The 22,653-nt window shown below is 38.5% G+C and overlaps 1 protein-coding gene across 3 annotated transcripts in view; it reads left to right on the top strand.

The window, feature by feature from the left end:
- NALCN (sodium leak channel, non-selective) overlaps positions 1-22,653 on the top strand; it is a 361,051-nt gene that overhangs the window by 324,700 nt on the left and 13,698 nt on the right. For all 3 annotated transcript variants that reach the window (XM_066235655.1, XM_066235656.1, XM_066235654.1), the window contains 11 exons: positions 5,341-5,461; positions 5,553-5,651; positions 10,643-10,736; positions 11,247-11,353; positions 11,562-11,636; positions 12,362-12,481; positions 15,227-15,295; positions 16,595-16,743; positions 17,579-17,672; positions 19,146-19,278; positions 19,942-20,057. In XM_066235655.1, the coding sequence (XP_066091752.1) occupies positions 5,341-5,461; positions 5,553-5,651; positions 10,643-10,736; positions 11,247-11,353; positions 11,562-11,636; positions 12,362-12,481; positions 15,227-15,295; positions 16,595-16,743; positions 17,579-17,672; positions 19,146-19,278; positions 19,942-20,057 (1,177 nt within the window). The remainder of the gene's footprint in view (positions 1-5,340; positions 5,462-5,552; positions 5,652-10,642; positions 10,737-11,246; positions 11,354-11,561; positions 11,637-12,361; positions 12,482-15,226; positions 15,296-16,594; positions 16,744-17,578; positions 17,673-19,145; positions 19,279-19,941; positions 20,058-22,653) is intronic.

The raw sequence follows: 22,653 nt of genomic DNA on the forward strand, positions 1-22,653 counted from the left end.
GATAGTATTAATGAGATTTAATAAAGAATAAAAAGTTAAAAAAATAATAAAAACAAATAAAAAATCGAAGAGTTGTTTTTTTTAAAAAAAAATTAATAATGAAATAAAGAAAAATAAAATAAAATAAAAATTTAAAAAAAAGGAAATTATTCCCCCCCTCCTTTTTTCCTCTCCTCTCCTCTCCCCTCTTTCTTGAGAAAATCTTGTGGTGGACTGTGAATTATAACAAACAATGCCTGTGATGGAGGGCCTGAAATGGGGAAAAGTAATAAAGGGGCAAAAAAAAAGAAAAAAAAAGAGCGTATGGACCCACAAAAAGCAAATAAGGAAAAAATTTGGGTCAAGAATAAAATGATTTGCTTTTAGGTGTTGGTTGTCTAAGAGTTGTGATGAGAGGAATAAGAGGAAAATGGAAAAATGGGGGGACAAATTAAAAAATTACTATTGTATTTAGTGGAACAAGAACTAGATAATATGGAGAGCCAGGGATGGGAGCACTGCTAGTGAGTTAAAAAGGTGAAGTAAAAACCCCCCAAAATGCCACAAACATAAGTTTGAGTCCCAGATAAGATAATTTGTTTGTTATTGAGGTTTGAATGAGAGGAGATGTAAAGGAGAAAGGAAGAAACTAATGTAGAGGGAGAAAAGAAAGAGAGAGAGAGAAAAAAAGAGGGAACCACTAAAAGAAGAAAAAATAAAAGAGAGAGAGAGAGAGTTAAGGGTTTTGGAGTGCAACCCTCATAGAGAGAAAGGAAGAGAAGAGAAAAGATAATGGGAGATGTAACACTTATGGGTAGTGTAGTTCAAGGAGAGGAGAGAGTAAGACCAGTAGAGAGTTAATCGGCCAAATTGGAGGAGGAAAAAAAAGTATCAAGAATGAAGATAAGAGAAACAAACGAACAAATATAATAAAATGGGATAGGTTATAAAGTCTGCAGATTATTCTTGATTTTGAGAGGTTATCTTCTTGCTTTTTCTTTTCTCTCCCTCTTCCTGGTCGGTGACTCTGTACCCCGGGTTCTGCCCCTTTGGCACGCTCAGGTAGAGGTTTGCAGTTGATAAGTCTCTATGGCAATGTCATGTATTGTGCTTTAGTCTCGTTGGCATTGGAAGCTCATTAGCATTTATAGGCTCCGACAGTGAGAGAGTTCATGTTCCTGGAGCCTTTCTCCTAGTCTTTCCTTCCTCAATTAGTAGCCTGATAATCCAGCTATGGTGTTGCTGCTGCCTCTGCCTGGATAGTAAGAGGCTCAAATTGCTGGCTACTCCCCACTCTATTTCCATTCAGCACAGGGCTCTGGGTAAGGCTCAGTCAGTCAGAGCTGCTAGCATAATCAGGTGGGCTTTCCGCCCACTCAAAGACCTCTGGCTCTGCCACTCTGTCCGGTAACACAAGCGGGCGCCCACTTCTGGGGCGCTTGGAGGAAACTCTCACTCACTGTCTGTGACCAGGATATCCGGCCAGCAGCCTCACACTCTGAGCGAAACCCCCAACCGCAGGGAAAAGTTGCAGCGTTGGAATTGAGTCTCGCTCCGTCCCCGTGCGCGACTTTTGGAAGGCGCTGGGGCGGCCCAAGATTCCCCTTTGGCTCACACAAAGGCCCCTGACTCTGCCCCTCTGTGCGATAACACGGGCGCGCACTGCCGAGGCACTCGGAGGAATTGCTCACTCCTTATCTGCGCGCGCAAACCAGGATATGAGGCCGGCCGCGGTTCCCTCTGCGTGAAACACCCTCCAGCACGGGAAATCTCCACCATTGGAATTAGTTCTCACTCCCTCCCGTGCGTGGCTTTCCCAGGGCGCTGGGGCTGCCCAGAGACTCTGCCCTCGGCCCACAGAAAGGCCTCTAACCCTGCCTCTCCGTGGGGCAACACGGGCACCCACTCTCGGGGCCTAGGAAGAAATTCTCGCCCACTAACTGCGCACCAACCAGGAGACCGGGTAAAATGGCCGCTCCGCTTGTCTTTCTTTGTTTGGGTTTGGCGCGAGTGTTAGCTTGTATTGCCCGGGTTGCCACAGAATCAGATTTTCCTCGGCTTGGATCTCCGTGCCACAGCCTGGTTCGGCCGTTCGTGTCGCAGTCTGGATCTATTCACCCCCTTTGCCCGCCTCAGTTTCTATATTCACAGTTACCAGAGAAAGCCACCCTGTTTAGGTTAGTGAGGAAGGCGGAGCATTTCTTACTCCCTATTTCCTTCGGGGTTTGGTTATATATTTAGCCAATTTTTTACTCAATCATACCTTTGGGTGTATTGCGAAGCATCTGGAAGCTCCAAGTATAGGTTTTTCTGTTTCTGGTTGAAGATCTTGTTGAGTTTTGGGGGAGATTTATCGGTATCGCTTCCTACCCCGCCATTACTCTGACATCAGATATACCTGCATACACTTTTTAAGAAAATGAATATAAAACTACCTTTCCCTTATAAGTTTAATAAAAACATAGGACCATGTGAGCACACTGTTGGGACCTTTCCAGAATCTTGGAAGTTACTATCTAGGGAAGGGCCTCAGGTGTAAGTGTCTGTAGCTTCCTGATATGTCAGCTTGGGTAGGGTACAGCAGGCAAAGGGAGCAGTGGCAGCCACAGGAGAGGCACCTAACCCAACCATGACAGGACCAGGGCGAAGCACCCAGGGGAAAAGACAGTGAACTTCTGAAGGATGACTAAGACCTAGGCAGCTGAAAGGAGGAAGTGAGTGGGCAGATAAGTGGGAAGGACTCAGAAGAGGGAAGGTGTTGTAAAGTGAGAGAACTCAAATCGTGACTGCCAACGTGCAAGGCAAAAAAAATAGCGGTGCATTCTAGGAAGTACAAAAGGGTTCACATTTCTTTAGACTGGACTGTGGAGATGGAACATACATGGTGCTGTTTTGGATAATGTTATTTGCCATATTTTCACATCCCAGGGTACAAGCTAGGTTTCTTTCCTCCATGTGCTCATCTTCCCAGACAAGGAGCCACTCTCCTTATCATGATCTCGGGGACGTTGGAGCACTTTTCACTGGGAGGTAAAAGACTGACCAAATTGTGAGGTCAGAACCAATGTCTTAGTTTTCTGAATTAGATAGATGAGATTATAGTATTTTAAAAGTTGACCAGAGCCTGACCTGTGGTGGCGCAGTGGATAAGGTGGAGACCTGGAATGGTGAGGTCTCTGATTCAAAACCTTAGGCTTGCCCAGTCAGGCACATACGAGAAGCAACTACTGTGGGTTAATGCGTCCTGCTCCTCGCCCACCCTCTCTCTCTCTCTCTCTCTCTTTCTCAAATCAATAAATAGAATCTTTAAAATAATTTAAAATTTTTTTTAAAAGGTTAACCAAGATAGATGATATTTAAACAATCTACAAATCCAGGAAGAGCTATAGGTAGAATGACAGTAATAGATTATGTCTGGGATTTGTTGAAGTCCTTTGTAGTTGTAAGTAAAGTTTAAACTTTCCAATTTTAAGTGCATGTCAAAGCATAAACAAACATTTTCTATGAATAAAGCTGAGAAATATATATTTATTTTTAAAATGTGATATACTCTTTCAACTATTTTAAGTACACAAGCCTCTATTTTATTTTTCTTAATTTAGCCTTGAAGTGTATTTTTAACGTATTCTAACTTCTAAAGGATGTGGAACATAAAAGTAGTTTGGGTTGCTGCAAATTCAGCTAAAAAAAGCACTTTTGCATAAATAAAATAGATTGGGAAGAAAGTTCAACATCAGATCTGAGAGCTTGTTTAGTTGGTTTAAAAAGAATCCTTATTTGAGAAAACAGTGGCATATATAGAATCCTTATCGTTTCTGTCTGCTATCCAATATATTAAACTTAATTGAAATTCCCAAAGGAAAAGTTCTTGGAAAAATCCAAGACAATATGCTTGTAATTTCATGCTTAATAAATATAAATCAGAATCCCAAAATATGAATTTCTGAGTAGAGCTTTTATACTACATAGAAAACATTTCTACCAAATAGCCTTAAATCTTAAGGAACAAGTCAGTTTCAGTTTTATGTTTTTTTTATTAGATCCCCAATTATTTTTTATTAAAAAAATAAAACATAAAGATATATTCCTGATTGGTCTTTGGTCTTAAAAATGTAAAATGTGGTAGAAAAATACTAAACCAGTTGCCCCCCCAGTGAGTTACCTTTTATGAAGGTTAAATTTTGCTAAATGAGCTAGCAGGGAATATAATATCAAAAATATAATTTAGATAAGCTTCAGGAGGCCTGCTTCCTTCAATAATCCTGAGCTCAATTCTCCATCAAATTCAGGAAATGTAATGATAGTCATAATTTTCCAGTGTGAGATTGTCTAACTCGTTTAATTATTTAAAATAGCCTTTAATAAGAGAAAAAGAGAAAAAACACAAATCTTCTATGAGCAACGAAAATGGTAGCTAAGATCGGAAATGACTAAGAGAAATGACGTATGGTAGAACGGATCACTTTTGTAACTGTGAAGAAAAAAAAGTGTGAACATGTCAGAAAAACAAGAAATGAGACAATTCCTCCCCCTGAGAAGCGTAGTGAGGCCACAGTGTTTTAGAAATTAGGAATCTGCTGTGGGTATAAACAGCATACTGGGCACTGAGGTCCACAGGGAGGTATCCATTGAGAATACTCAGTGTTTATGAGAGAAAAAAAATCCAATGGAGAGAGAGCCATCTGGAAACAAAAGCTATGAGCAAACTTGTCCTGCTTGTCATCTCAAGTAATCTAGTGAATCTCTCCTTTACCGTAGTGTTCACATGAGCACACAGAATGAAATGAAGGGACCAAATTCTATTTTTTTGCATTTTTTTGTACTAACCCAGGAAATTGTAATTTATGCCTTTAGAAAAAATTTCAATTAAAAAACGTTTTCAAAATTCAAATCCAACCTCCCATGCCCCTTTTGAGAATCTCCTACACAATTTTTAACTAAAAAGTGTATTTCCAGTGCTCAATATAATCAGGATAATCCAGATATGTTTGCAGGTCCTCTGGAGCTAGAAGTAGAGTTGTGTACTATTTTTTTATCTTCAATTGAGGGCATACCTTTATTACCTAATAATTAATTATCATATAATATATTGATATATAATATATAATTAATAATGTATAGCACAATAAAACATCATTATGAGTGAACAAACGAATCCCATATAGTCCACCTTCCAAGTTCTAAATATGCTGCTCACAAAAATTAGGGGATATTTTATTGCTTCATATTCATTTTGAAACATCCCTTAATTCTGGTGAGCAGTATAAAACCCTGCACCCCAGTTAGGAAAGAGCTACAGAAACTTGCCTTAGGGTGCTTCTCATTGGAATTTCACAGAACATTCCTCATTCTGACTTTCAGGGCAAATCCTCGGAACTTTAATTTCGACAATGTGGGAAATGCTATGCTGGCATTGTTTGAAGTTCTCTCCTTGAAAGGCTGGGTGGAAGTGAGGGATGTTATCATTCATCGTGTGGGGCCGGTAAGCAAGCACATGGAATCCTTTGAACACAATCCTTTCAATAGCTGCTTTCACTTGCTTTGATGAATAACTGTATTTTTCATTTATACAGATGCATGGAATCTATATTCATGTTTTTGTATTCCTGGGTTGTATGATTGGACTGACCCTTTTTGTTGGAGTAGTTATTGCTAATTTCAATGAAAACAAGGTAAGAATTCTTGGTTTGAGTTCCACAGAGTTTATTCTTTTCCAGGCACTGACTTTGAGCTCTCTTTTGCATGCACGGCATGTCACATTAAACTGTACTGTGACTGGTGTAAGTAATCTCTATAACGATTTCACAAACTACCTCAAGGCTGCCTCTCAGGCGCATTATTTAACAGCACAATTCTCTTGCTAAATATCCTCCTTTGGTGATGGTGTTACTCATTCATGGCCACTGAAAGGCACACTTCCTATTGTTTGAATTGAAAGGATGTGCAACAAGTTATTACAGTGCAATAGCTGGAGCTGATACAGTGATAGCAGGCAGTGTTACTCTCACAAAATGTATACTAGATGCTTCTTTATAACTCAGTACGTGAGCTCAGCATTTTGATGGGGTGGAGAAGAGGGTATGGTAGATATTTTAAAATCCTAATTCATAGGATAAAAAGAAGATTTTCTAATTTCATGTTAAAACTTTGCATGCTTTATGAACTCAGGAAGCAGCTGAGCTCGTAGCAGCTTGAATGCTCGGTGCAAGAGCTCACCAGTAAGAAAAGAGCAAGTGGATTTCCTGCCAGAAACACATGAGTTGGAGGGGGCGTATCCTATGTTGTTCTCTTGACAGGGCTGACATGCCCTTGCTGTGTAAGGGTCAGTCTTCTGAAATTATGCTAGACCCATACAGTTTCTGAGCACTTCCTATTCACTAGGGTCTTACTGTGCTACTCTCGATTTCCACAACTCTGAAATGTTCAGTTGAAAAGATGGCGTACAAAGGTAAAATAAGGAGTAGAAAATGGGCCCAGAATTCGGAAGTGGTGCCTATGACTGCAAGAGTCTGCAGCTCTTCCAATTCAAAAATATGAAAATGTCGACTGTCACTCTGCACTGAATTAAAGCTAGATGTCGCTGCACAGCTTCGCACCTCACCCTGTTATTCACAGCCAGGGCTGACTCGCACGCATTCACATCAGACTGTATCATCATTCAGGGCCCCCCAGGCTCCACGTGTGTGATGCCAGTTACTCGGTCAGTTGGCGCCTTTGATGTATGTCGAATGAGGATGTCATTTTGTTCAGACGTTCAAAGAATGCGACTTTAAAAATCTCCCCCTTTGGGCCCCAACACTACTCTAAGCCACAGAATCATGGGAATTAAGAGTAAGAAAGAAGAATAGAGATCACTCGCCCAGCCCCGCTATTTAACACATTCATAAATGAGTTTCTGTAAGCCCTACAGTGTATTCAATTTAGTAGCAAGCAGAAAGAGGAAGATGGGTCTAAAAGATGCCTTTGAGCCTTGTAGCGGTGCAGACACCGGGCATTCCGGAATAGGAGCAGCAGCTAATCAGTCAATTAACAGGTAGTTTAGGCGTGCTTGCTCAGAACGCCATAGCAGGCCCTCTGAGCAGACTCCTCATTTCAGAAGAATCAGGTCCTATGGCAGCTCACAATTCAGCAGCCTAAGTGAAACAACATGAAAAGTTGAGTACCTGGAGACAATGTAGTTAGTTCTTGAACTCAGAGAATGGCTGAAGCAAGCAGACTAACAGGAGGTCTGGCTGGTTGTATTTCTGTTCTGAAGAAGGAAAGGAACGTCTTTGCCTGAGAAAGGGAGCATGCATGGATGCTTAAATGGGTGCCCAGAGAAAGAGGGAAAGGGGAAGAAACCATCTTACCAAACATTATAAATTTGATTAGCTAATAGAAGATATAAACTTCTAAATTACAGATTTCTAAATCATGTGAACTTTTTAGAAAAGGTTTTTTTCTGCAAGTTTTTCATGGTAACCCTTAAGCTCCTATGTAACAGCATTTATTCATTTATTATTCAATCATTCAACAGATTTCTTTGAGCACTTACTAGGTGCCAGGAACTGCTCTTGACCCTGAGAGCATAATAAGCTAAACACGTACAGATTTCTGTCCTCATGGAGCCCACACTCTAATAGTCATCCCTGAAAGTATGTAAATAGATTTCCAAATGTATAAGCAATAGAGAGATATAAAGATATGGGAAATAAGGTAAGCTTTGGGGGCAAAGTTTTCACAATTCAGAATCATGCAATATTATGTCTTCCCTAGAAAATACAATGCTGTGTAAAAAGTTCAAGGTCTATACTAGTAATATTTTTAATTTCCCTACTATAAGACAATATGCTTGATTAATACACTTAATTTAATAATAATAAACTTTTGGAGGTTTTCATATATTAATGATCAGATGATATCACCATGTTTATTATTCTTTGGTTCATTTCAGAGTTCAGCTTTCCAAAACATTTGCTTTGTCTGATACAGAAACAATATGCATGTGCATAGCATCCAGAGAACAAGTATTTATTTGCAGCTAATGAGAAAAGTGGTTTAGCAATATTAATATCAAAAACATAATTTGAAACAAATTTTATTAGGAATAAATAGTGTAATTAAATAATTGCAAAAGAAGCTAACTTCCAGAAAAATACAAAACTCATGAACCTGAAAATGTATGAAACATAAATTAATCAAATTATTTTTAAAAGCTGGAAAATCCAAAATTATAGCAAAATATATTAACATATTTCTGTAATTAAATTTATAAATCAGACAGGAAAAAAAAAGATGAATATATGAAATTTGACACAATAAAGACATTTGACCCACTGGACATATATAGAACCATAACACCCATGATTTCCACTTACAAAAATGTATCCTCTACAAAGTCATAAAATAATAATTGTAAAAAGATTGATAATGTATAGAACAGGTTCTCTACCATAATAAAAAAGATACCAAGAAATCCCTCAGAATTCAGAAGTATTAAGACAACATTCTAACTAATTTATGAGTTACAAAAGAAATCAGAATAGAAAATATATAGATAAATCATTTATTAAAAATCCTATATAAAAACTGACAAAATACAGAAAAATAAGTAGAGGGAAATTTGTAGCTTAAAGTATATATGTTAGAATAAAGTCAAAGATAAACTAGCAATATGTTAAATATCAAAATTAATGAATTATAATAAAAATAACAGTAAATTGAAGACAGGAGGATGAAGGGAGTATTAAAAAAAACTAAACTATAGAAAGGCTCAAGAGTGACAAAAATAGGTTCATTAAAAAAATTAAATTGATAAACCCATTTCAAGGTTGTGCATCAACAAAAATGTGGACAAGGAAACAAGCTATAGTAAGTAAAACCGTGGCGGTGTTATTACAGGGAAAGAAAGGTAGGCTTACAGAACAGAACAGAAAGTCCCAGGAGGTACCCAGGTCTATATAAAGCAGAATTAGTAAACAAATCAGTGGAGTTGAGACCATCAATAAGTGAAGCTGGGATAATTGTCTAAATTTAAGAACATAAACTGTTATCTCTATCTCAAAACCTACTCAAAAATGAATTCCAGATGAAGGAATGATCTAATTATGGATAGCAACCATGTAGAATTTATTTTTGAACCTAGAATAGTTGTGGATTTCTTGACATCAGCCACAGAGTGAAATCCATAAAGAAAAAATGTATAACCTAGCTTATATTAAAATGAAAAGTGACTGAATGATAAATGACACATTTTATCTGAATGATCAAAGTAAAACTAAAAAAAAAAGACTATGAGTAAATATTTACAATTCAAATAACTGACAAAAGATTAGTATCCAGAATATATTGAGAATGTCTACAAAACATCAAAAAGTAAATATTCAGATACAAAAATGAGCAAAGAATACGAACAGGCAATTCACAAAGGATGATACAGAGATTACCACTTATACATATAAAAAATACTTCATTTTACTAATATTAAAAATAAATTAGATACATTTCACACATATCAAATGGCCAAATTAAAATGTCTGATAATGTCAAGCATTAACAAGAATATAAGGAAATAGGAACACTTGGAGATTGCTAGTGGCAAATTTTCTTGCTTATTCTTTTTTGGACAGCAACTTGGCAATATCTGATAAATGTCAAGATGCAGAAGTTCCTAGACCCCAGCAGTTCCTCTCTTAGAGATTTACCATGGAGAAAGGTCATAGGTGTTTATCATGAGACAGTACATGTGTTTCTATTGCAGCATTGTTTTTAGTCTATAATCCTAAAAGGAGTAACTTCTGATATAATTGTACAGTGGCATACTCACTGAGCAGTCAAAATAAACCAGTTTGACCTAGTATCTAGCTGTATGAAAAACCATGTTCAGTGAAGATTAAAAACAAACTGCACAGATAAGTGCATATTGGATACCATTTAAATAATTTTTTAAAATTCAAAACAAATACATTTTTATGTATTGAGACCTACTTGGTGAGGAGGATGTACTCCTGAAGGATGGTCTTGAGCTCTGGTGGAAGAAAGAAAGAATGGGTGGGATTTTTCCCCTAGTTTCTTAAATTATACTTCTGCTCTTATAATATACTGTAATAAAATATATTTGTGTGCATTTTAATGAAGTAAATACTCTATTGTATAGTGAAAAATATCAAATCTCATTTAGTCAGTTGTGACAGCACAAATTTCTTAAAGATCCAAATTTTACAGCTTTATACCAGTTAAAAAGTAGTTTTGCAATTGCACATATCAGAATGATCTGGAAAAACATGTTAAAAACAAAATATGCTTACCCAGAAGCAGCAGTATTAACTATAATTTTGCTGCAGCCCATTTTGCTATAAAATAAAAGGAAACTAATCACTATTAGAGTGAGGATCGCTTTTTGAAAATTTTAATCATGTAGAAAACCTTCAGATTTCCAAAAACCTGGGAAACGTTCAAAGATGCCAGTGGAAGGCTGTGCGAAGCCCAGTGGCTGTTCTTTTTTGAATGTCCTCTCAAGACCAAGTTTGAGAATTCTGACCCTGTTTAACAAACCACCATAGTATTTGAATATCTTTATCTTAAGCCCCAAATTAGTCCCGTTTGTATCACCACCCCATGTGCAATGCCCTTGGCGTGGAGTACCTGACAAAAGGCCTTTTTCTGCTTCCCTTTGTTTATTAAGGGGACGGCTCTGCTGACTGTAGATCAGAGAAGATGGGAAGATCTGAAGAGCCGACTGAAGATAGCACAGCCTCTTCATCTCCCACCTCGCCCGGGTATCAAAGATGCTCTGATTTTATTCATGTTGGGCACTCGTGCTCATGATTCCCCAGGAGTCTAAGATTTCAATTAAAATAATAATCGTGAGGCCACTAGGCGGTTGTGCATAAGTTAATGTAGAAGCAGGCTCCCAAAGCACAGATCTCTCCATGGGCTATTAAAACCAGCCACCCAAAGGCTGTGCTTCAGTGGTCTCAGGGATAAGCCTTAATGAAAAATTGAATTTTTAAATAAAATATTTGTGCTTGCCTTTTCAACATATGAGTGAAATGTATTAAACTGACAGAAATTGAATGATGCGGTTCCCCTTCCAATCCAGACGGCGTCATGCACCATCATTTTAAATATTCAGGGCCAGCCATTCCTGCAAAACTACACAATAGATGAAGCTGTGGGGAGAGGGGAAATGTAATGGGTTTTATGATGAACATTAAGGAAAATTAAAGACAAGAAAGTAAATGTGACCTAGATCTAAAATGCCTTTGCCTGAACCTTTCTTTTCCCAGATAATGATGGTTTTAGAGCCAAGATGTATGACATAACCCAGCATCCGTTTTTTAAGAGGACAATTGCATTACTTGTGCTGGCCCAGTCAGTGCTGCTCTCTGTCAAGGTACTTTGTGTCACCCTAAGACTCCGGGAATGCATTTCTTATCCATGGGTTCATTCAAGAATATCATTAAGTGGTCATATCTCTATGATCTGTGTTCTTTAGTTTAAATTATTTTAATTCACAATTATGTTCAAATGGGAGAAAGAGGGGGTGGAGTTGTATTGTGCCCGATGGATGTGGGCAAAGACTTGTGCTGTTTCCTTTTCAGTGGGATGTCGAGGACCCAGTGACTGTTCCTTTGGCAACAATGTCAGTTGTTTTCACCTTCATCTTTGTTCTAGAGGTACCATAATAAGTCAGTGGGCTTGGGGGGTGGAGGGTGCGAACAGTGCATGTTTTAAAATAAAATAGCGCCCCCTTTGATAGCACTTATTTCAGTTCTGTGCTTTTTGAAGTCATTTATTATTATTTTTTGGAGGGGGGTAGTGTGCTCTCAGGATATTTCCTTTTGAAGGCTATTGTGCTTACCTTGAGCAAAGACTTCACTTTATGTTTTGAATTTTTCTAACCACAAGAATTGCAAACTGTAGTTAGTTGCAGTACCAGAATGATGGCCTGTTTAGTCATCTGAGTTCAAATAGTTAGAGCAAACTGCACAAACCACTATAATTCAGGACTTCAAATTGCAATATGGTGGCAAAGGGAGTTGGTCAAACAAAATTATTTTCATATATGGCCCATGCCTTACTACTTTCCAAGGATATTCTTTTTCTGGCAATCTCTTTGAAATACAAGCAGATTCTTATTTCACCCTATGCTAGTTGATCTTTCCCAAAATCTATGGTCTTTAGCTTGAGGAAGAAATATGTCCTGCTATCAAACTAGTCATAAAACAAGTAGTAAAGAGTGTGGAGAATATAAATGAGTTACTTACTCAGCATTTTTATATGTGTGATAAATTCTTCTCTTTGGTTTCTGCATCCTTTAAAACAATAATAACTCAAGTGAATACATTTAAATATGTACTAAACACTCAGTCTTGATTTTCTCTCTGACATTTCCCCCCAGGTTACAATGAAGATCATAGCAATGTCGCCTGCTGGCTTCTGGCAAAGCAGGAGAAATCGATATGATCTGCTGGTGACGTCACTAGGTGTTGTCTGGGTGGTACTTCATTTTGCCCTTCTGGTATGTGCATGATTGTTTATTTTAGTTGATCATTTCAGTTCAGGTAACCCTGTTTTCCGTCTCATTTCACTCCATGTCAGCAAACTCTCAAGTATTAGATCAATCTCCTTCAAATCCATCCTTGACTGAGATGGGTCCTAGGACATACTGGTACATATGCACACACGTGTACAGGTAAACACACTGTGGCCACAGATATAATTTTAAATTTTCTCGGAGCCACGTTTAAAATATAAAAAAGAAACAAGTAACAGTAATTTAATTATATATATATATATATATATTTTAAACCTGCCATATTCAAAATTGTGTTATTTCAACATGTCAGCAATATAAAATTTATAAAGGAGAAATGTTGCATGCTCTTTTTTGTACTAAATCTTTGAATGTGTATCTTATAGTTACAGCATATCTTAATACAGACCCGTTACAATTCAAGTGCTTAATAATAGCATGTGCTTAGTGGTTACCATGTTGGATGCCGCTAAGTCCTAGTCGAGGGTCCACCATTTTTCAGTCTTGATCAAGTTATTTGTCTTCAATGATCCTTTGTTTTCTGCTCTGAACTGGGTATATAATTTCATAATCTATATGTTCCATATGAGCATTATGAAAATGAAGAATGAGAAGCTTTTCTAACTGTAAAAATTATATTATAATTATATATATAAATTATTATATTTATGTAATTAAAATTATATTATAATTATTATAAATACTTTTTTATTGTTAGTTTTTCGAATTCCCACCATTCTATTCATTCTCTCTCATCCTCTGGAAAAGATCCATAGACACGGAACCCATTTACACATCACAGAGGCCTTGCTTTAGTATGAAATAGCTATACTTAGGAAGATATTGAGTGTCATTTTTATAACAGCTGTCACCTTCAATATCAGGGACTGTGCCAAACCCAGGTGGGTTCTCAGTCACCTGGACTCATTTTCTCAAACACTAAATGATGTTGAGCACTACAGGTGTACAAGCCACAGTAGTAAGAACTGAGAAGAATGTAATGAGTAAAACAGAGACAGCTGCTGCTTTCATGAACTGCACAGCCTGGAAAGTTGGGTCAGCATTCACTGAAGGCTCCCAAGTCAATGAGAATTACAGCTATGGGGAGGGAGCTGGAGGAGAGATGTTGATGTGATGACACATAATAGTACAAGATGGCTTCCTCAGGGAGGTCCTGGAAGAGATCCTGAGGGAGTGATCATTGGGTTCAGTCTGCAGAGTGAGGAGAGAACATTTCAGGCAGTTGTCCCTAGGATGGAAGTGTGCAGTAATGGCAGTAGGAGCAAGGGAGACAAGGTGCAAGAGTGGGATGAGTAAGAAGGTATCAGGACCCTATAGCCCAGGTGAAAGGTCTCGGTCATCATCCTAGAAGCTGTTGGGTGTTATCACTTTCAGAATGTAAAGCAAGGAGGTATCTACAGCAGGTTTGGAGCTAACATGGAGAGAAGGAGCATCAAAGCCCATTTTTCTATTTCTCCAAATTGCACCTAAAAGTTCAAGCAGAAGGGTAGAGTAAGCTTCCTAATTTTAGATGTTCCCAGAGAAGAGACCTAACACCAAAGGATCAACTTGCCTATTCTGCCTTCTTCCTTTTGTACTCCAAGAACCTCTGGCCCTGGAAGCCTGCTCATGCTCCACTCTGCTTTGCTGTGGACTACTGTGAAGGAAGACGCAGCCTTTGTTCTCATCCAAAGATGATTCTGTGCAGACACATTTACTTCCTCGCACCTCTCCAAAGATCTTACTGGACACCCTCCTCAGGTGCCATCTGTGGCTGTTGTCATTTGCCTAGGCAAGGGTCCTCGAGGAAAATCACATTTTGGCATCAGCTTAATGCCACAGTTATTTTTGCAGTTATAGTCAGTGGGATTTTTGTTTCTCGGATTAAGCTTTCTTAGTCATAAAGCACACCAAGTCATCTCTTGCTATGATCACATACTCAAGGTGTTTCTGAGCAGGAAGGACATCTCTGAAATCATCTTAGACTAAAAAACATGTGGCCAGCTGGTCTCCAGGGGTCTTCAGAAGCTTTCAGAGAGAAGGAATCTGATCTCCAGCAATCTTTTCCAACACCAGACCCCCTCCCTTATGTTGCATTGTTATCCTAGGTTGTTCTTACTCCTCAGAGAAGCTGGTCGCTTTTTATATAAAAATAAGAGTTTTGTTTTGTTTTTGAGAGGAGGGGAGATAGAAAGACAGATTCCCACATGTACCCTGACTGGGATCCACCCAGCAACCCCCATCTGGGGCCGATGCTCAGACCAACTGAGCTATTCCCAGCACTCAGGGTTGATGCTCAAATCAATGGCACCACTGGCTATGAGAGGAGAAAAGAGAAAGGGGAGGGAGAGAAGGGAAAAGAGAAGCTGCTAGTCGCTTCTCATGTGTGCCCTGACCTGGAATCAATCCTGTGACATCCACACGCCAGGCCGATGCTCTATCCACTGAGCCAAATGGCCAGGGCCAAAAAGAAGTTTTAAAATACAGAACTCAGCTGAGCAAAACAGAGTCCAAACTTTCATCTGAGATTTAATTTATAGTTAATATTTATTCATGAGTTTTGTCAGTGACCTTTTCAGCACCTTTTTAAGATAAATTTCTTAAAGGATTTTTCACATTTTATTAAACTAATTATTCAGTAGACTTCACAGAAGACTCAAAATGAAAAATGGAACAGTAACAAGATCTTCTGTGCAGATTATGAGAAACTCTCTTCTGTTTAAATTCCAGAATGCATATACCTACATGATGGGCGCATGTGTGATTGTCTTTAGGTTTTTCTCCATCTGTGGAAAGCATGTAAGTATGTTGTGAAGAGTAGCATCAAAGTTTGTATATACAGTGAAGAAAGGAGCAATGATTAGTTTCATTTGACCTTCTGGTCTTTATTGCTGTAGTTAACAAATTGCTAGACAATTGTTGTAAGTCCAAACAAGTAAATTTTAAATATTAAAATGAATCAGTAGCTTTGTTATAATGTTTCCTGACATTGTTGTTTTATAAATAAAAATGGTGTTTTATTTATTATTCATATTTTCCAAGTAAACTCAATCATCAAGCAAGATAGCCTATCAGGCATGAAAATAAAAACCAATGGTCTTTTTTAATTATTATTATTGATTACACAGGGAGAGAGACAGAAAGGGAAAGACAGAGGGAGGAGAGTGTGAGAAGCATTAATTTGTAGTTGCATCACTTTAGTTGTTCATTGATTGCTTTTCACATGTGCCTTGGCTCAAGCCAAGCCAGTGACCCCTTGCTCAAGCCAGAGACCATGAGCTCAAGCTTGAGACCATATTGATGATCCTGAACTGATCATCCTGCACTCAAGCCAGCAACTCCATGCTCAAGCTTCAAGCCCATGTTCAAACCAACAAGCCTGGCCTCAAGCCAGCGACCTCGGGATTTCAAACCTTGGACTTCAGTGTTCTGGGTTGATGCTCTATCCACTGCACCACCATGGTTCAGGCCCAGTGGTCTTTCTTAATACTTCTTTATTTTTAGTTTTTATATTTATAAAATTATTTTACTGCAAAGAAAAATAATCCTTACTGAGCATTCATAATTCTATGATTCCATATTTCTTTATATTCTTTATTAATGTTCATACATACATTCAAAATATATTTTTCCTTTCTAAAGCACTGTTTTCTTTTTTGATACTAACAGTATGTCATATGCATCCCATGTATCCACATACTCAGCACATTATTTGATGGTATTTAGGTTTGCATAAACATCTATTTGTGGAAAAATCCTGAGTCTAGTTGCAGCCCCAAAATTTATAGCCATATCACGGAGAATTAGAGAGCAAGAGAGGAGAAAACAGAAGGCCAAACATCTAAAGGTGGAACTTTTATTAATTTGAATGTGAAGGCAGAACAGTTTGAAATAAAAGTAGAATTTCTCTCTAAGGGTCTTTGAACAATATTCAGATTTAATAGTTAATAAGAAGCAATTTTCAAATGATATTCTGAGGGTCACTCTTGTGCCAGCCAGCTTAAATGTTGCTTACTTGCCATGGTCTCCAGCTTTAATGACCTGAATACTCATGCGGTCCCTCTGTCTCAGTCCATCTCTACCTCTGTCTGCACACAGGTCACTCTGAAGATGCTGCTCCTGACGGTGGTCGTCAGCATGTACAAGAGCTTCTTCATCATCGTGGGGATGTTCCTGTTGCTGCTGTGTTATGCTTTCGCCGGAGTTGTTTTATTTGGGACTGTGAAATATGGAGAGAACATTAACAGGTTGGTGTGTGTTTTTCTTTCCTTTTACTTATCAAGCAAACTTTTTTTAGTAATGAAATCATGAATAAGCACCTGAATGATGTTCTGTCTGTTAAATGTGGTGAGGGAGAAGTGATCAGTTGGAAATTAACACAAAATTAAAAAAACAAAATTTTAAATATTTTTCTAATTGAAAACAGTAGACCTTAGAAAAGTCCAGAATAAAAGAATACAAAAAGAATCTGTAATTCCACCGCCATGCAGGATTAACCACTTCTGATAGCCTGGTGAATTCCAGCACTCTTTCTGTCCACGCCCTGCCAAAAAATGATGTATTGTTTTTAATTAAATAATTTTGAGATAACATTTTTTATTGTTTTTTTTTCCTTTCTTTTAACAAAAGATGGGAAATTAGAATTCACCCCCCCATGGTAATTATATAAGGAAAGCATTTTTCAAAGATTATCTAAAATTTTTTGGAAGCATCTCATAGTTTAAAAAAGAAAAGTCTTTATAATACAATAAATTACAGACTGATGTCTAGTTGCACAGGTGACTTATTTGACACATGGCAGCTCCACCTTTTATGCTGTCATCCATGTGAGGGAAGGAATCACTTTACGTTGTCAAAGCTTGTCCCCTCAGTCTTCCAAGATAAATGGCAAGGAATCAGTGGCACCATGCTAGGGTTATTAAAACAGTTATACTTGGGGACAAGTATAAATAAAAAAAAAACAAATAAATGGTTGCATGGCAACCAAATTTGCTCCAAAATTCATCTATTTTGATGGTGGCAAACCTTGCTACTTCATGACAGCTATATTATTCACATTCTGATTTTTTTTTCTTAAATTAGGCATGCAAACTTCTCTTCAGCTGGCAAAGCTATTACTGTGCTGTTCCGAATTGTCACAGGTGAAGACTGGAACAAGATTATGCATGACTGTATGGTAAATATCTCTTCATCATTAACAGTGCTTCAGCTTAGAATCAGTTAAACTCTTGAGCCATGCAACACTGGCAGTATCCTCCTGGTTAGCATCAAGACTTTGGATACAAAATGCATCATTGTGGCATTTTAGTCTATAAAATTGCAAATTTTTTTGCATTACAAAATATGGACATACAGGAAGGTTTGTTCTGAGCCATACGCTGTGGGCCAGGTCTTCAGTAATTCCAAGTCATTCCCAAGGAGCTTAGGCCAAGGACTCTGAGCTATACTCTGTCTTCTCTAGTCTAATTCTTCATCCTTCAGGTTTTACTTTAAACTTCAGGAATCCTGCCTTATGCTAAGCCCACTGGTTGTATGTTTTCACAGCATGCTAAATTTTTCTTTTATAAGTGTATCACAACTATAATGAGTTATTGGCTTGATTTGTTTATTTCATCTCTTTCTCACCCTCTGGACCAATATTACTCAAAAGAAATTTCTGGCTATCTGCATTGATAGCTATCTGCACTGCCCAGTTCAGTAGCCACTACTCACAAGTAGTTATTGAGCATTTGAAATGTACCAGTTAAAACTATACTTTCAGGGATCATTTCTATAGTTCAAAATGTGACCAGTTAAAATAAGGAACTGCATTTTAAATTGTATTTAATGTTAGTGAACATATATTTAAATTTCAACAGCCACATGTATTTAGTGGCCACCATGTTGGACTGCACAGCTCTAGACTGTCAGCAACATACAGGAGGGACTAGGTCTTGGTCCTTGCTTACCAGTCTGCCCCAATACTGTACGAAAACCTAGCACATAGTAAGAATTCAGGAACTTCATGCATGAATTAATGGGAACAAATCTGATATAAATTTAGGCTGAATTAAATAAATAAATTAAAAAAAATAAAGAACCAGCAGAATGCCATGTAAACATAGAAGAATTAGTCTCTCAAATGAAAGAAATCAGGAGGTTTCTCAGAGTTGTTGGCATTCGGGAATGTCATAACAGCCCATAATGGTGCTCCAGAGGTGACGATTGCTGGCTTTTCCTTGCCCAGTTTGAACATGAAATTGCTGTGTATAACAAATCCTCCTAAAATTTTATCCCATTACTTAAGTCAGAGAAAAACTTTTAAATGCCCCTTTGCTTTGTGGTCTGCTGTTTGCATCACAGTGACAAATTATCACTTGAGGCCAGTGCGGTGGCAGACAAAGCATCTCTTAGAGGATTTTCATTATGCTTCTAAAATGGCAATGAACTTGGGATTCTAAAAGACTAAAAGCATAACATGAATGAAATGTTCTTTTTGATTTTTGCCCCAGATGATGTCTCCAATGTATATAGTGTTTGAGAGTTTACTTTGAAGTTAATAATATTTTACATGGGTTAGGAATATATTCATTAACCACAGTCAGTTAACAAAGGTGTGTATTCTTCTCTGCTGTCACTCTCTCCTCTCCCTCCCTCCCACTCCCCACAGGTCCAGCCACCCTTTTGTACTCCAGATGAATTTACATACTGGGCGACAGACTGTGGAAATTATGCCGGGGCCCTTATGTATTTCTGTTCATTTTATGTCATCATTGCCTACATCATGCTAAATCTCCTCGTAGGTTAGTGATGTTCAGTGCATATTTTTTTAATCTCTTTAAACTCAGGTACTTAGATAATTATGTATAATTTTTAAGTAATTATCCTGGATTGCTTGGGGTGGGTGTTTCATGGCATTAATTATAAATTGTTGCCTCTCCATCCAGAAGCAGAAAAGACTTTTAAAAGGCATGTAAATGACAGCTGATTGCAATTTCAAGAGTTGTTCTATTTATTATGATTATTAATCTCAAACGAGTTTTTCTCGTGGATTGAGTTGAACAAATATTGGGGGATGGGCTACCTTTATAGCCTCAAAATGTCACATTTATGGTTGTGAAAGATACATGTTGTTCGCCCAGCTGTGGGGCCACCCAGAACTCAATTTGACCTTTAAAAACAGCCCTGGAACACTCAACTGCAAGAAAAAGCCAGCTGGCGTGAATATCCGCACACACAGAATGTGTGTTTATGCTTATGACCCTCATGTTTTGGAAAGCCAGGAGCTAGAGAAATAGCTTAGTCCAAGCCAACTTGGAAACCACACTAAAAGCACTTAAAAGTTTTGGCTTATCATGTAGCTGATAAAATTCATTATTTATAAAAGATGTTTTACATTTTCAAAAAAAATTGATAGATTCACATAATTGTCTAACTTCATCGTATTTTTTTTCTTTCACTTTTAGCCATAATTGTGGAAAATTTCTCCTTGTTTTATTCCACTGAGGAGGACCAGCTTTTAAGTTACAATGATCTTCGCCACTTTCAAATCATATGGAATATGGTGGATGATAAACGAGAGGTAAGTGATTGGGTTCTCGTTCCATGCTCCACCCAAAAGAGACTTATTGCCAGATCTCAAATATGATTTTGTGGTTGGACCTTGACATACATTGAATTTTGATGGCCATTGGTGGATTGCAGAAAGCTGTCATTGACGATCCAGAAGAATGTGCTAGAAGGGGAGAGGGACAGAATAACACCCCCTAAAGTCCTTTCAACCAAAAATGTCCTCTTCTTCAGGCGTTCAGAAGATTGGCAAGAAAGGAAACCACGTTACCTCTGAAGAAACCAGCCCTGGGCTTGGGGCTGGAAAAGGGATGAAATTCAAATTACTAAAGGGAAAGGATAGTACAGATTTAGGACCCCCTGAGCCTCTAAGAGCAATCCCAGTTAGACGTGCATATGAGTTATTTAAGTGACTTTAAACTTATTTTAATTACTTTAGACTTAGTATTTAACCGTTTTCATCACAAAGCTTACCCAGGATTTACTAGAATTAGCCAAAGCAGCAGCCTCCTCTTCCTCCTCCTCCTCTTCCCATTCTTCACTCTAGCAAACACTCAGGCATAGTTGTAGGCACTGGAGATATATCAATGAGCAAGATGGAAAAGTCAGGAAATAAAATTAAAGAGAAATAATCATTATTATTATTTTGAAAAGCTGTAAACACTGAAGGTAACATGGTAGTGAGTGGTTGGAATCAGGGGCAGACAACTTTAGCAGGTGTCATGAAGACCCATCTGGGGAGGTGCTCTTTGACCCAGTATCTGAGAAATGAGTTAGGTTTAGCCATGGGGAGATCTGGGAAACAATCTGAAAATAGTTTCAAGAAGAATTGACTGAGGGCACAAAGACCAATGGGCCAGACAGGCTGAGTAAATGGTATTCTGGCCTAGAGCTGGGGCATGGCTTTCTCCACCCCTTTTACTTGCTCTTCCCTTGGTAGCTGTATGGCCAGTATTCGTGGCCACTATCAAAGCCGCCTGGCCAACGCAGGTTCAGGTTTGATTCAAATAGATCGTAAAGAAACAATTGAGCCAAAAGCTGATGGGCCATTTTCCTTTAATCCTAGCTCGCACTGGGCAAGTGAGTAAATACAAACACATTGGGCTCCAAACCCATTCATGAAGCACTCACAAAGCTACTGACTCATCTGAGTTTTCCTAGAATCAAAGGCTTCTACCTCACCAGTCTTATTCACCTCTGTTCCCCATCTCCTTCTCCTGTGCAAACTGGCTTTTCCTTTACCATTCCGCCATTTTGGCTGCCTCCTCCACGTGGCCTCCCTGCCCTGCCTCCATGGGCTCTTCCTCTCTACAAGAAGGTGGCCACTTTCCCCCAACATATTAGCATAACCACGCCCATAACAAGCAAGAAGGGCAACTAGCTGTATCACCTGACGGCAGCAGCCATCTTTACCAATAAGGGTGAGAAAAAAATAACTTTATCTGCCCAACAGCGCCCCCACTTCATTTAAGCACCAGTTTCAGGAGGTTTTCTTCCAAGGCAGTGACCTGCAAGTTAAACACCTGTCTGACCGAGCTCTCGTCTTAGCTGGACCCACTTCCTCTCCATGATGGCCGCCTGCAGGGACCTGCTTTTCTCTGACATACACATGGAAGATGGCTCCACCACTCTTGTGTTAGATGTCAGTGACTGACAGGAATTCATGGCTCACCAATGCCTCTGTCTCTTGCACAATACCTAATTTAAAGACACGGCTAGGCTGGCATGGTAGGATTGCCTAGAAAGGAGTGACATGTGGAAGATTTTTCAGAACCTGGAGCTGCTCTGACCGGAAAGAGGGCAGAGCTGAGAGCCCAATTCTCTTGTTTGTGATTGTTCTAATAACAGAGAAGAACGGGAAAGGACTGATTGATCCGTAGGAGAACAACTTAAGTGAGAAGAGAATCATGCACAATGTGTGTTTCACTTTTTGTATTAATGCATTACCAACCCACTCCACATGTGTGCTAGGCAAACATATGAGCAGAGGCTGAGTCAGCAGAATATGCTAGAAGAGAAAAGCCTGATCCAGCACGTGTGGAGCCCAGGACAAGCAGAGGGAGAGCTTCCCACCCTCCTTGGCTCCCAACACTGCACGATTGTAAAATCCCACAGACCCAGAGGCACACCATGTGTTCAGCTTTTCTGTTATATTTTTTAATTATTTTTTAATTACAGCAGACATAACATATGATATTATACTGCTCACAAAATTTAGAGGATCAGTGAACGTGCAGATGCTCCAGTACTTTCAGCCTTTTGTAGAGTGCATTTTCACCAATGAAATAAAAGTTGGTTTTGCATCTCTTTTGCATAATCAAACAACTTTCTTTGACTTGTGATTTGCTTTTCTGATGTTCTTATTTAATAAAAAAAAATCAAATGCTTCTTTTTTTTTTATCACTTCATATTCATTTCGAAATATCCCCTAATTTTCATGAGCCGGACAGTTTCAGGTGTATATCGCAGTGATTGGACTTTACGGCACCTGCCCCTCCCAGCGCACACCCTCCTGTCCACCCTCCAGGGAGACCAGGGACTTCCTTGCCACCGGGTGCCCTATTTTGCATATTTTGTGAAATTACTTCAGGTATTTTGGTGTGAAAACA

The sequence above is a fragment of the Saccopteryx bilineata genome, chromosome 6 (assembly GCF_036850765.1).
Source record: "Saccopteryx bilineata isolate mSacBil1 chromosome 6, mSacBil1_pri_phased_curated, whole genome shotgun sequence".
NCBI classification, from domain to species: Eukaryota; Metazoa; Chordata; class Mammalia; order Chiroptera; family Emballonuridae; genus Saccopteryx; species Saccopteryx bilineata.